This window comes from Danio aesculapii, chromosome 14 (assembly GCF_903798145.1).
Source record: "Danio aesculapii chromosome 14, fDanAes4.1, whole genome shotgun sequence".
In the NCBI taxonomy this organism is placed as follows: Eukaryota; Metazoa; Chordata; class Actinopteri; order Cypriniformes; family Danionidae; genus Danio; species Danio aesculapii.
In genome coordinates, this window is record NC_079448.1 from 23,673,319 (window position 1) to 23,689,628 (window position 16,310).

Below are 16,310 nucleotides of genomic sequence, written 5' to 3' on the forward strand. Positions count from 1 at the left end.
AAGGTTTCCAACTTTCTTCAAAGTATCTTCTTTAGTGTTCATCAGAATATATATAAAAACTCAAACAGGTTTGGAACTGCTTGGGGTTAAGTAAATATTGAGTACATTATAATTTTGTGGTAAACTGTACAAGTAAAATAAAATGTAAAAAAAAAAAAATATATATATATATATATATATATATATATATATATATATATATATATATATATATATATATATATATTCATTCTCCATTTAATTTTTGTCAGCTGAGTTTATACATTGTACACATGACTTTATCCGCCCACAGGTGAGTTTATTAATTCCGTTCATGCTGCTGACTGTCTGATCTCAGAGTTGACTGAGAGCCTCCATACTGAATGCGCGTGAGGGGGGAATCCGCACAGCCAAGCCTGCATCCGATGCGCTTTTCACATGGACATGGATGGAAATTAGGCCTCCGTTTGCTTTCGGCGCCGGGGTTACATCTGCATTTCCCCACCAGATCCCCGCAGCCCTGTCGGAATACAATGGGAATAAGCGCTTTCCTCCATCAGACTACAGTGAGAACATCATGTGTCAGCGGACTCCAGCAGCACTAGCCTGAGATGAGGAGGATGGTGATGATGGGAAGCTATCTGCTAACTCAAGGATGCTTTACCGCAAATAAACCTCCATGTCATCTCTGCTCTCGGTTTTACTTCATTTAATTGAACGCTTCTCAGTTTTACTTATACATTTACAATCGTTTTAGCGTTGGAGAGATTTTTTTTTATAAAGACCTGCAGTTATTTTGGACTTAAGTTAGCTTCGCTAGCTAAGCAGCTGTTGGTTTGACTGTCAGTGGATATTTTCAGGAAACGGAGGGATTTACAGCCAAACACCGCACTGATCAGGCCGGTAAAGAGTGTAAACGAGACATCTGGAGTCCCGAGGGAATGAATTCGCTGAGCAGATTAAACGACACGTCTTGTCAAATGAAATGAACGGTCCGTAAATAAACGCTCGTGGATTTGTTTGTGTAGATGCAAAGGTGGCCGCTGCCCAAACAAACATTTCATAAAAACCGACCTAAATTTTAAACTTCATCCCTTGACACACAATCTAAACGGTTTTAACACAGAATAGCAGAAATGGCTGAAGAGGCGTTTCCTTTACATTATCTGGTCTGGAACAATCAATATCTGGAACTGGACCGAGAGCTTCAGAAAAAGCAGGTGTGGTGTGTATAGTTTTGGCTGTTTGTTGTGTTAAATCGTTTACTTTTGTCTGTATTAGGTGGTTGTGTGTGTGCATGTGTTCCAGCATGACATGGAGCGGCTCGATCCGCGCGGCCGCTCGGCGCTCGAGCTGTCAGTGTGTCTCGGGCACCTGGAGTCCACGCGCGTCCTGCTCAGACACAACGCAGATCCCACACACAGCAACACACAGGGCTGGACAGGTACTCCAACATCTCTCACACACACCCACCAATTGTTTACTCTTGCATTTACAAAAGCATGTGGCTTTACCACACACAAACTTTGGACATGTAATCAGGGGTGGGAATGTTTTGAAATGTGTTCTATACAGATAACAAACTAACGTTGCTTTAAAAAGTAACGTGTAACGTAATTGGGTAGATTACTTTAGTTACTTACATACTTTGAAAATCATTTACTCACACTTGGTTTATGGGAAAAAATATAACCCCCCCCCCCACCCCCATTTTAAAGCATGTTGAGAATCGGTAGTGATTTTTTTTCTTGTGGTGTACTTTTCATTATTTTCTTCATTGTTAATTCATTTTTATTTATTTATTTTCTTATGGCAAACTATCTCTTTAACTAACACAAACAGCCTGTAACTTAGGAATTGGTTTTCCTTTCAAGAAGGCAGCACAAATGAATTGAGAGCCAGAGTGTGTATGTGGTATAATAAAGGCGCCGGAGCCTTTATTAATCTGTGTAAGCTCTAGGAAACTGATCATCAGAAATGTTGATAACCAACTCGCAAAATATGCTCAAAAATATTTGCGAAAAGGTAGCTAACACATACTACTATGGTTGCACGATATTATAAAAATATTTTTTTAAATATTATAAAAACATTGCAATTTTTTTTTTATTATGCAATATTTATTGCAATATGAATACAATTTCACTAGATTAGTTGACTATTTAAAAATAATAAAGTTAAACAATTTGCAAAAATGTATTATGAATATTCTGTAAGGCAGTGCATTTGCAGGAATCTACAAGCATAGATAAAAATCAATAAAGAAAAAGATACAAATTAAATAGTGTTTTATTGACTTCTGAGGAGTTGAACTGTATTCAGATATACATTAATTGAGTAATTAAATGTACAAACAATTAAATAAAATGAATCATTATTATTATTATTCTTTAATTTGTTTAATTTTTAAGTTACAAATGGTAAATTTTTTTTAAGCCTAAATGCTTTTAAAATCCTCACAGGGTCACAGGCCTCAATAAACACTTGAAATGATAAATTATAATTTTGACCCAACATTGCGTATATTCGCGTTGTGACTATTGCGAATTATCACATTATGATATACATGCTGAAATGATATATTTTGCAGCCCTACGTGTTACTATGAGCTATTCGATATACCTGTGTCATTTACATATGCAATCAATCTCTCTCTCTCTCGTGCGCTCCATTGCTGTCTGCCTGTAACTGATTCAATGTGGGGTCTGGGAGATCTATCATGTCATAACAGACAAAAACTCAGTCAAAAATGTTTTAACTTCTGGATAACTTGGCAAACGACCACAGATGACTTCTTTGGTTCTACATCGTGCATTTAAAATCCTTTATCAGATCCAATTCATTGATTACCTCTTGCTAGAACTGCATAATAAATCATTTCAGCATCGATATTGCAATGTGATAATTCGCAATGGTCACATTGCAGGATATGCAATGCTGAGTTTGTGTTATAATTCATCATTTGCATGTGTTTTTGGTGCCTGTAATGGTATAATGACCTTGAAAGCTTTCAGGTATAAAAAATTATGCCATTTGTGACTTTAACAGTAATTAATTTTATTGAATTGTTTTTATTTTTATCTTTCAGTTACTGTACTTGAATACTGTTAGACTCGGGAAACGCTAAAACACTTTTTGAATTGAATTGAATTGTATCTTGATTGTATTTGTAGATTGTTATGCATGAAAATACTCACAACACATGCAAATACAGAAATGTAATGCAAATAGCACAGACCACAACGAAAATGTGTCGGGGGACCCCAAAAAGTTTATAGGAGATGCACCCCCACTGCAGAATCATCCCAATTGGTCTAAAATAATATCAATTCTGGTATAAATTCTTCCCAAATCCACATATTAAGTTGTCTGGTGAAATTGTATTCATATCGCTATATATATATATATATATATATATATATATATATATATATATATATATATATATATATATATATATATATATATATATATATATATATATATACATATATATACATATATATATATATATATATATATATATACATATACATATATATATATATATATATATATATATATATATCGCAAAATACATACTATAATATATAATAATCACAGTGCTAGATTTTTCCAATATTTTGCAGCCCTACCTCTTACATATGTGTGTATTCTTGGGGATCAACTTAACTTTTTTATGTGGAATACAAATTAAGTTGTAAAGTGTTGGAAAGGTGACTTCAAATTATAATAGGTACTTTTTATATATTAATATAAAATGTTAATTAATTATAAATTAATATATTAATTAATAGTGTAATTAGTGTTATAGAATGTAATTTCATTAGATTACTCAAGTTAGTTAACTTAAATTCTTCTAAAAGTTTATGAAAATGCTAAGGTGCATGACACAAAGGGCCTTCCAGAGAGAAAAGTTACATGGACCAAACAAAAGTCTTGTTTTCCCTCTGCATATCATATTTAACAACATCAGTTTTCCACAGTGTTCCTTGAAGGGATAAACAGTCTTAAAACATAATTTACTGTTGCTCAAGAAGGCATCATATCCAATGGATTAAAAGCTTGGGCATGTCAACTTTTCGAATTAGACAATCTAAGTGAACGGTCCTTTTTCTGGAAGGCATTAACGTACTACCTAATTTGGGTGAATGTAAACACTGCTACTGTGGTAGGCCTGTATTTTGGAATATATTTTACTTTATTCCAAAGTAAAGTATATACGCCACTTTATTACGTATACCTGTCCAACTTCTCGTTAATGCAAATTTCTAGTCAGCAAATCACTTGACAGCGACTCAGTGCATTTAGGCATGCAGACATGGTCAAGACAATCTGCTGCAGGTCAAACTGACCATCAGAATGGGAAAGAAAGGTGATTTAAGTCACTTTGAAGTTGGCATGGTTGTTGGTGCCAGACGGGCTGGTCTGAGTATTTCAGAAACTGCTGATCTACTGGGAATGTCACGCACAACCATCTCTAGGGTTTACAGAGAATGGTCCGAAAAAGAGAAAATATCCAGTGAGCGGCAGTTCTGTGGGTGCAAATGCCTTGTTGATGCTGGATACCAGAGGAGAATAGCCAGACTGGTTCGAGCTGATAGAAAGGCAACCGTAACTCAAATAACCACTCATTAAAACTGAGGTATACAGAGAGCATCTCTGAATGCACAACATGTTGATTATTGAAGCGGATGGGCTACAGCAGCAGTAGACCACACCAGCTGCCACTCCTTTGAGCTAGGAACAGGAAACTGAGGCTGCAATTCACACAGGTTCACCAAAATTGGACAATAGAAGATTGGAAAAATGTTGTCTGGTCTGATGAGTCTCGGTTTCTGCTGCGTCATTCGGATGGTAGGGTCAGAATTTGGCGTCAACAACAGGAAAGCTTGGATTCATCCTGCCTTATCAATGGTTCAGGCTGGTGGTGGTGGTGTAACATTGTGGGGGATATTTTCTTGGCACAATTTTGTGCCCATTAGTACCAATTGAGCATCATGTCAACGCCACAGCCTACCTGAGTATTGTTGCTGACCATGTCCATCCCTTTATGACCTCAGTGTACCCATCTTCTGATGGCTACTTCCAGCAGGATAACATGCCATGTCATAAAGCGTGAATCATCTCAGACTGGTTTCTTGAACATGACAATGGGTTCACTTCACTCAAATGGCCTCAAAAGTCACCAGTTCTCAATCCAATAGAGCACTCTTGGGATGTGGTGGAACGGGAGATTCGCATCATGGATGTGCAGCTGACAAATCTGCAACAACTGCGTGACGCTATCATGTCAATATGGACCATATCTTGAGCAATATTTCCAGTACCTTGTTGAATCTATGCCAAAAAGCATTAAGGTAGTTCTGAAAGCAAAAGGGGGTCCAACCTGGTATTAGTAAGGTGTACCTAATAAAGTGGCCAGTGAGTGTATATTTGAAATATATATGAAGTGCGACTTTTAAGTTGTTGTTTTCATGAGGAAAAATGATAGAAAATAATAACAGGTAGGGAATCAACAAAATTACAAAAATCTGCCACAGTAATTAAGTGTTGCATTAAATATTTTCAATTTATTTAAAGTATTTGTATTATGAATAAGTAATACTTGCTTGTCTAATGTATTTAATTGAAATACAGGTGTAATAAATAAAATTCTGTTCATTTCTCTTTATTTTTTTTTTAAATGAAAGATAAAAGCAGTATGTACATTTATTCAGTCTATTATTTGATTCTTCACCCAGAAGCTTATGTTCACTTGAGACCTAATTGACTGCGTTTATGTGAATATTTGCCATGACTGGCATTTTGACATCATTCTGTGTGTGTTTGACATTTAAAGTGCAGTAAAGCTGAAGAGAACTGAATAAAGGAGTGCATGCTGAGTGAGGGGGTTTTGGGTGTGTGCCAGACTGTGCAAATTCCCAAACACAGAACCGCAGTGTTATACGTTATACAGCAGTTTCAGGGCAGCAGCTCTGCAAAAAAAACTGCCATTGACATCTATATTAGGAACAAAACACACAATAGAAGTAATTGGCTATTTTTCCCAACATCCTTCAGTAATTTCTGTCTTTGTGAAATTCCAACAGGTTTAAATTTAGTTGAGGAAGAGTAAATGATGACAGAATGATAATTTTTGGTAAACTATCCCCTTATCTTTACTGAAGAGTTCATGTTATTATGATGTATGGTGATATAATCTCCACTATAACTTCTGGTCTGAGACCGCTGTCCTCCAACTCCTGCGATAGTCTAGCTCTACAGTTTTGCATTTGGTTGTTATTGGTGGCTTTTACAGTTCTTTTTCAGTGGTAATTTCAAGTAAAAATTGGCATTAACTGACATAAAATGTCAAAATAAAATGTTCCAACACAAATTGTGATTTGTGATTAAGCCTAACTCTTAAATTGTCACAACAAACTATACAAAACAAAAATAATTGTTTTTTTTTTTTTTTACAAATTTAAGTCAATTGAGCATAAAAAAATTAAATTTTCCCCCCTAAAATACTGAAGAATTGTGTTGATTCAGCTTATTTTAAATAAGTAGTTTAAACAAGCAGCAAAATCATTTTTTGAGCGTGTATACAATATATTTTACTACTTCAAATCAAGTTTTCAACATAATAACAACATGAATGATATGAGTTATATAATGCTGATAAGTCATAAGGTAATGAAATTTAGATTATGGATAAAATTTAATTTTAATGGCAATACTTTTGATTAGATATAAATACAGGGAACAGTGTATTATCGAGCGCCACCATGTTCTATGGTAAGTGAAAGAAGAAAAGGACAGAACTGGCTCTTCCTGTTGATGAAAGTGAGGCTGAGTGGGGTTTTAGTGACCATGAGAATGACGCAGATTGAACAGTTGTTGAGAATAGTGATGGAGACAGTTCATGTAAGTTAGCTCAGAGGCAGATAATACAGGTGTAGTATAGTATATACTGTAGTATAGTATATAAATATTGTTAGCTTGTAGCTACATTATTCTGATGCATCTGGATATATTAGATGTGCTATTTATTTGTTATAATATTTACTGGAAAAAATATTTATATTCACTGTATGTTGTATACATGATAATACAATATTATGTTTGATTTCAATAATATTCAGCTAAAAATAATGGAATAAATGAAAGCTGTTGGAATTTCAGTTGTTGCAAAGTGTGTATAAGGTGTCATTTATGAGTCCAGTGTTAAAGCTTATAATACTGCAACACCAATTAAATCATTTCAAACAACAAAATGATTAAATGTAAGGAAAGTTCTAGATTTGAAATTTCCAAGTTAGATCCACTGTTGGACGTTGTTGCCATATGGCAACATATCATAAAGTACCTTAAAAATGTTTTTACAGCACTTTAAGTTAAGTCAATCTAAGACAAGAAAAACAGTCAAATATTTTTTATATATATTTATCATAATGCGTGCAATAGAGGGTTAATTACAATACTGAAAACATCCCATCTCTTCATATGGTATGTAATATAGCTGTGAAAAGGTCTATGAAAATTCATACTTCAATAAATGCTGAATATATTAAAAAGAGATTTTAACTTTCAAAAGAAAGAAACAAATCATACTCCTGAAATTCCAGTCTTACTTTCTGTGCAAACCTGCACACATTTGGACAGAATTTGCATAATATGTCTGTGGTCTTCATCAGCTAGTTCTGGATTGTGGTTTTGACTTGTGAAAGACAGTTTTCTGTGTTGTGAGAGCAGAATCCACTTTGCATGCACTGCAATGCAATGCTTGACTCAGGTTTAAACTGACACAGTCAAATTAATGACACTTTTATTGTTTATATTCCAGTTATTCCATTCAAGTGCTGAGGAAACCATCAGAGCTGAAATTTAAATATCATAAATGGTGCATTTAATTTTTTAACACACGATGTATGCAAAATCAAAAAACTCAAAAATTGTTTGATGTTTGTTCAAACTACTTATTTATAATAAGCTGAAACAACATGATTAAGTTTTTTTTCCAGCGGCCACAACTTAATTGTTTTATGTTCAATCCACTTCAATTTGTAAAACTAATAAGCTAACTTAATTCCTCCATGTTCTCCCAACACAATATAGTTGTGTGGACCCTAATTTTTTTGTTTTTTATTTTTTTACAGTGTGTCTCAATTTTTTTACAGTGTCTCACAACCCTGCTCCTGGAGGCACACCAACAGTACATATTTTAGATGTCTCCCTTGTCTGACTTATTCATTTCAGGTTTTGGAGTCTTTTCTAATGTTCTGATGAGTGGATTCAGGGGCGTTTGATTAGGAATAGGTTGAATATGTTTACTATCGGTGTGCCTTCAAGAATAGGGTTGGAAAACACTGGTGTAGACCAATCACTTCATTGTATTTTGATCTTGAATGCATGTATGGTGGGAGACCTCTAGTACAAAAAGAACCATTTTAAAATGGCATAATATGGTCACCATAACATTTTCTGCTTCTCCAGCTTCTGCTTCGCATTCATTGTGAATGGTATTATGTGCATAGTTTTACAGGAGGCCGTGAGCACTGGAGACCCTGAACTGGTGCAGCTGGTCCTTCAGTACAGAGACTTCAGAAGAGCCACAGAGAGACTGGCTGGTATTCCTGAGCTACTGAGCAAACTGAGACAGGTGACCCTTACACAGACACTTATTAATTCAATCATTAAATGAAGCCATCAGCCCTTTTATAACAGGCTTCATCGTTTTCATTGTTACCACATAACAAATCAATACATTTTTCAACTGCTCTTAAGTATATGTAACCTTACTTCGATATGTACAGTGTGCTTGGAGTATACATGTGCTAAGCAGTGTACTATATTGCAAGACCCGAGTGCTTGATGGTTATAGCATCCAAAATGTAACCAATATAATTCCCAGTGATATATTAATTAATAGTTGGGTTTATTGGACATCCTAATTGACCATCATATTTACATGATATAGTATATACTACATAGTAAATCATGTATGCAGAGATGAGTGATTTTATATGTAAAAAGTGTATTAAATGCAACAATAAAGTCTAATGTTTTAATCAGCATTTGTGAAAAGAACATTTCAAAATATGGGTGAAAGAATTTTCCATCCTCATTTAGCATAAGATGTATTTCTTTATTCTGAGCTATACTTATTGCTATATTTACACTATAAAATGCTGACTAATGTTTTAAGTTACTTTAACGTATTTTTTAAATGAATTTGATCAGGTTTAAACAACTTTTTTTAAGGTAAACGCACTTTATCTTAATATTTTTAGTCAGTTTGAATTGAAAATTTAAGGCAGCAAGAATTATTTACAGTGATCATGTGCATTTTTATTATATTTTAACTGATTAAATTATTATGTTGTCAAACGGGTAAAACTTAGGCAATTTACGTATAGATTTAATATTTCGTTTAACAATTAATGGTATTTTAGAGGTGAATTTTAAAATGTCATCAAAGATTGTTGTTCTGAATATGACAAGATCTTTGGAATATAAACTCTTGTTACTCTGGATAACATTTTAGTTTGTGTCTTCTGTACATCATGGTTAAAATATATTAAAATCTTTATATCTAATAATTCATATTTTACTGAATATGTTTTGAAGTTTGGAAACCCCACATATGCTATACCGTGGAGTCCACGATATATTATCAACCCTATCGTTATCTGTTCACATTAAAATTAGGCCGATATCTTTAAGCCGATAGATTACGTAATTGTACAGAACCGCCTGCCTAGCACATTGGTGGGTCGAACATGTTTAGACTTGTCCGGTGCACTATAACAGAGCTTTCTCACATTGTTTATTCTTTCAATGTGCGTTCTTTCTTCATGTGGTATTGCTGTGCGTTAACAACTCAGTAGCTATATTCCTTATCCTTGTAGATATGATTGATAGTGTCATTGTGTATTTTGGCTTAAATCGCCTCAGGAAAAATATTACATGTGTAAACATCACAGCAGCGATGCACACGTGCTAAACAACTCCTTGGGTTGTTTGTAATCTGATATGATTATTTGTTATTATCAACTATGGCTATCACCCAGGGGTGCCACTAGGGGGGTAATGTTAGGACTATTCTAAGGGCCTACACTATTTTGGAGCCCTCAGAGTTACAACCGCCTCCACCACTGCCTCCCCACTCTTCACTTTCGTCCGCAACCCCATCACCCACACCAACTGGTCTTCTAAATGCGACTATAATAATGCCTTAATAATGCTAAAAGCTTCATCTATATAGTTTTTCATCAAGCTGCTTTGAAACTATTTTGAAAGTTATTTGTTTTGGTCAAAAATCAGGTGCAGTTTTGGTTAAAAAGGCCATCTTCTCCAAGAAAGCATTTCAAAAGTGTTGTCTTTTATTTGCAGGCACGTGACTTCTATGTGGAGATGAAATGGGAATTTACTAGCTGGGGTAAGTTCAAGAGCTATTAAGAACTGTTAAGAAGGACTTGATATGGTTTGCAGGTTTGACCGTTTCAGCACCACAGAGATGGACAGCTCCTGTGATTGATTGCTCCTGACAGTCAGTTGTTATTCTGTCTGACTGCTCAGTTCCTCTAGTGTCAAAAGTTTGTCCAAGCGATGTTTATCGGGTCTGGAAAAGCGGTTCATGTTTGAGGGTCGACACCACTTTACTGGGCTTTGAGCACATGACTTGGCTAAAGGGCAGGCGCAGCTACATCTTTAAAGGTGGAGGTGAGTCGTTAAAGTCTAAATTAAATATTGAAGTATATATTATAAATGTGTACATGCACATTTGTTTTAAGTCCTTCATTTTAAATCATATTTTCATTTTGATGTATTTACTGCTGGTGAGAACAGTTTGTTACTACATGATATCCACCAATAGCTAACAACAACTATCCAATAGAGCACAACAACTGATAAAAGTGATTATAAACTTAGTTTTATGAATAAAAAGTGATTAAAAACTGCAAAAGAAAATGCTGGGTGGAAATCTGAGATGCATAAAATATCTATCCATTAATCTTTCATTGCAGTATTCCACTTATTCATAGATGGGGTTGTACTGAATAAGCCAAATACAAGTCTTCCTGATTACAAACACACACACACACACACACATGTTTGTTTTTGTAAATTGTGAGGATATTCCATGACCGTAATGCTTATAAAACTATATTTTCATTAGCCCTGCACCAATACACCTAACCCTACCCCTTATAGGAAACTTTATGCACTTTTACTTTCGCAAATAATCCTAATTCTGTATAATTTCTAAGCCTTTTGAAAAAAATGGGAACATGGGGCACTGTCCTCATAAATTTACTATAATCTTCTATGTGAAGCTTCTTTGACAAAATCTACATTGTAAAAGCGCTATACAAATAAAGGTGAATTGAATTTAATTGAAAAATCACCTTCTTATTAAACCCTTGTCGTAACATAACCATGTAATTATACAAATTTGTATATTTATGTGACACACGCTAATTCAGTCATTACGAAGCTGTTAGCCCTTTTTATAATCTTACAGGCGTCAGAATTCTGAATGTTATCACAAAACAAATCAATACCAACATTTGAAACTGCTCTTAAGCATATGCAACCTAATTTTTTATCAGATATATATATATATATATATACTGTATATATATATATGTATGTGTATATATATATATATATATATATATATATATATATATATATATATATATATATATATATATATATATATATATATATATATATATATATATATATATATATATATATATATATATATATATATATATAAATATATATATATATCAGAATAGTAAAGGAAAGACTATGGCAGCTTTTTGGCATTAAAACAAGTAAGCAGGTATTCTGACTAAAAGTTTTATTGAAGGAGAGTATCTAAAAGAATAATTTAATGTGAAAGCACATCTCAAATTACAGGTATTTGCCTTTTTAGGCATTAAATAATGCAGCATGTCTTAAATGTAGCAGTGGAAATTGCAGCAGTGGTTGTTGCCAGGAGGTGACACTTTAGAGAGTGTGTGGTATTAGGTAGAGGAATGTTTTCCGCACAAATTTATTTATTTATTTTAATAATTATTTTTAGGGGTTTTAACCTTTTATTTTAAAATTTTTATTATTTTTTTTTATTAGTCGTCTGTTATTTTGATACATCAGCTCATACAAGTACAATCTCGGTCATACAGTAGAAGTAAAAAATAGTAAAAGGGGGAAATATACAAACAGGTTAACATGGTAATACAGTCAAGCTAGGAGCAAAAAATATATACCATAGAATAGAAAATCAGGAGAAATGATTGATGTAATGCCAAAAAGGTGTCCATAGCTGCCAGAAGTCATCTGACTTTTGATGTATATCATAGGTGAGTTTCTCAAGTGGAAATAACGCACACACTTGGGACAACCACTTTTTAAAGGAGGGTACCTGAGATGACCACAATAAAAGTATACATTTCTTTGCCAGATAGACCAAAATTAAAAACAAATGTTTGGTGTGGGACTCCATTACATTCTTAACCTTTAATTTTATAAGACAGTGTAGTGGAGACAGGAAAGCATTGGGAGCAGAAAGAGGGGGGAAGAATCGGTAAAAGACCACAAGTAGGGAGTCAAACTAGCATATAACCACAAGGCTATTGATGCTGACACAAATTGTTTGCCAAATATGTTGTTTTTAGTTTGCATTAGGATTTAAAAGATGACTTTGAACAAACAACTAGGGTGAGTCACGTAATACCAGGTTTCAAACACAGCTGCTGGAGGGCCGCAACCCTGCACAGTTTAATTCCAACCCTGCTTCAACACACTTACCTGTAGGGTTTAAACAAAACTGTCAATTAGTCAGGTGTGTTTAATTAGGGTTCAAACTAAACTGTGCAGAGCTGCGGCTCTCCAGGAACTGAGTTTGACACCTGTGCTGAAAGTAAACATAAAAATGCATTCATGTCTGGGTGTAAGATGAATTCAGTGAATCTTGACAAACTCTGGGAGTCCTGCAAGAACGCTTTCTTTGCCATTCCAGATGACTTTATTTATAAGTTATTTGAGTCATTGCAGAGATGTATGGATGCAGTCGTCCAAGCTAATGGGAGTCATACACAATATTAATTATTTTTTTACTCCACCATGATTTAATATTCTATACTGTACATTATTTTTATTAAGTGACAAGACCTTACTGTCTTAATTAAATAATTAAAAATCAAGGCATGATCATATTTTATTTTGGTAAAATAAGCGTAATCTAGAGGCCTTTGCCTTTCATATTAGCCACTTGTGATGCCAAATGATCAACTAGAAGTCAAGTTATTATTTGTTGTTCCTAAAACTTGAATATGCGACAAGACTTTTGTCAGGTAGTGTAAATGAGATGTTACATCCGTGTGTGGGTGATTTACTGCCAATGCCCAAATTAAAGAACAAATTTCTTTGTCTCTCAGTGCTGTTTTGGAATTGCCCCGTTTGGTAAATCTATCCCAGTGATAAGTTAATTCAAAATAGTAATTAATCACTTTTCTAATTACTTTGTCTGAAAAGAAACTTAGTTACTCAATAGGTTATTGAATTACTTAACTAAATGCTAATCCACATAAATCTCAATTTATAAACAATATAAACCAAACTCTTAATTCTTTAAATTTGAGTCAAACAAGGCTTTTTAATTTTGTTTTTGAAAATTAACAATTGAAATATAAACAATATATCAAAACACAAATAACTGAAGTAATGGTATCATATTTCTTACACATCATATTTTGGCATAACTTTAAATTGCATTGTTTCCTAAGCATGTTCAGTTGTTGGACAAATAAAACCTTCTTTAGTTGAAAAATTTAGTTAATATTCAAAATATCTGAATAACAAGAGCATACATTTACAATTACTCTGCTTCTCTGAAATCATAATATATATATAGTTGTGAACAAATTCCTCACATATTTTTTTTCGGCCGCTAGTTCGAGTCCCAGCTGGGTCAGTTTGCATTTCTGTGCGGAGTTTGCATGTTCTCCCTGTGTTCATGTGGGTTTCCTCTGGGTGCTCCAGTTCCCCCACAGTCCAAAGACATGAGATACAGGTGAATTGGGTAAGCCAAATTGGCTGTAGTGTTTGAGTGTGTGTGTGAATGTGAGAGTGTATGGGTGTTTCCCAGTACTGGGTTACGGCTGGAAGGGCATCCGCTCTGTAAAACATATGCTGGAATAGTTGGCGGTTCATTCCACTGTGGTGACCCCTGATAAATAAGGAGTAGGCCGAAGGAAGATTAATGAATTTAAGGCTAGTATAATATAAGTAACAACAATTAGATGACCTAAAAATTAAAAGTAATCCCCTACTTTAGTTTTTTAGCAGAAATGTAAATGAATTACTTTGTAACTAATCACATCCAAAAAAGTCTGGACTCACAAGCAGAGTTGAGTCAAATAAAGTGTGCTGTATGTTTTGCAGAGAGTGGAGCAATGGTGATGGAGGTGGACCACGAGAAGCAGGTGGTTTATACGGAGCCACTGTCTCTTTCTCCACGTGACGCTCCATCTCTGCTCGCCGCCATGTTGCCCTCACAAGAAAACACAGCTCAGAGACTGACCTCTCCGATAGTGTCCACTCATCTGAACACACGCAACATCGCCTTCGAGAGGTACGGGACCAGCGTACATTAATTACTCTCAGTCTGAATGCAAGCACACTTCTAATTCCCTCTTCTGTCTCTAGAAATAAGTCTGGGATTTGGGGATGGCGCTCAGAGAAGACAGAGGTTGTCAGCGGATATGAAGCAAAGGTGGAACTGCTTCTGTTTTTAAAAAAGCTCTTCAAGAGGCATCTAAGAAACCTGTGCAATAGGGGCTTTAGTAACAGTTTTTATGTTTAATTGTAGGTTTACAGTGCTAGTAATGTGGAGTTAGTGACCCGTTCTAGGACTGAACATCTTTCTGATCAGGACAAGTCTAGAAGTAAAGGTACATAAACACATTATTATTATTATTATTATTTTTATTATTATTATTGTTGTTGTTGTTGTTGTTGTTATTACTATTACTATTATTATTGTTGTTGTTATTATTATTTTTTTTATTGTTGTTGTTGTTGTTGTTGTTGTTGTTGTTGTTATTATTATTATTATTATTATTATTATTATTATTATTGTTTAATTGTTATTATTGTTTATTTGTTGTTATTGTTATTATTATTGTTATTATTATTATAACTATTACCATTATTATTATTATTATTGCATTTACATTTACATTTAGTCATTTAGCAGATGCTTTTATCCAAAGCGACTTACAAATGAGGACAAGGAAGCAATTTACACAACTATAAGAGCAGCAGTGAACAAGTGCTATAGACAAGTTTCAGGTGTGTAAAGTCTAAGAAGCTAAGCATTAGTAAAAAATTTTTATTTTTTTTTTTTTTTTTTGAGAGAGAGAGAGAGAGAGCATAGTTAGTGGTATAGCCAGAGAGGCAGTTGCAGATTAGGAAGGAAAGTGGAGACTAAACAGTTGCGTTTTTAGTCGTTTCTTGAAGACAGCAAGTGACTCTGCTGTTCTGATGTAGTTAGGGAGTTCATTCCACCAACTGGGCAGATTGAATGTGAGAGTTCGGGAAAGTGATTTCTTCCCTCTTCGGGATGGAACAACGACGCGACGTTCATTTACAGACCGCAAGTTTCTGGAGGGCACATATATCTGCAGAAGTGAGAGCAGATACGAAGGAGCAAAGCCAGAGGTCGCTTTGTAAGCAAACATCAGAGCTTTGAATTTGATGCAGGCAGCAACTGGCAGCCAGTGCAAACGGGTGAGTAGCGGAGTGACATGTGCTCTTTTGGGTTCATCATAGACCACTCGTGCCACTGCGTTCTGAAGCAGCTGAAGAGGTTTGATAGAACTAGCTGGTAGCCCGGCTAGCAGAGAGTTGCAATAGTCCAGTTTGGAGAGAACAAGAGCTTGAACAATGAGTTGAGCTGTATGTTCTGATAGGAAGGGTCGGACCTTTCTGATGTTATACAGTGTGAATCTGCAAGATCGAGCAGTTCTAGAAATGTGGTCAGAGAAGTTCAGTTGGTCATCAATCGTTACGCAAGGCTTTTTACCATTTTGGATGCAGTGATGGTTGCTCCATCCATCTGGATTGAAAAGTTATGGTGAAGAGTCGGGTTGGCAGAAACTTCAAGCATTTCCGTTTTCGTGAGGTTAAGCTGAAGATGATGATCTTTCATCCAGTGTGAAATGTCTGACAGGCAGGCTGAAATGCGAGCGAGGGATCATCAGGGTGAAAAGAGAGGTATATCTGGGTGTCATCAGCATAGCAGTGGTAGGAAAAACCATGTTTCTGGATGA

General features: G+C 34.8%; 1 protein-coding gene across 2 annotated transcripts in view; it reads left to right on the forward strand.

The window, feature by feature from the left end:
• Nucleotides 1–354: 354 nt before the first annotated feature.
• Nucleotides 355–16,310, forward strand: part of ankrd13d (ankyrin repeat domain 13 family, member D) — a 35,397-nt gene continuing 19,441 nt past the window's right edge. For both annotated transcript variants that reach the window (XM_056472817.1, XM_056472818.1), the window contains exons 1-8: nt 355–1,199; nt 1,288–1,423; nt 8,499–8,623; nt 10,357–10,402; nt 10,543–10,686; nt 14,422–14,611; nt 14,686–14,752; nt 14,849–14,930. In XM_056472817.1, the coding sequence (XP_056328792.1) occupies nt 1,116–1,199; nt 1,288–1,423; nt 8,499–8,623; nt 10,357–10,402; nt 10,543–10,686; nt 14,422–14,611; nt 14,686–14,752; nt 14,849–14,930 (874 nt within the window). In that variant the 5' untranslated portion in view covers nt 355–1,115. The remainder of the gene's footprint in view (nt 1,200–1,287; nt 1,424–8,498; nt 8,624–10,356; nt 10,403–10,542; nt 10,687–14,421; nt 14,612–14,685; nt 14,753–14,848; nt 14,931–16,310) is intronic.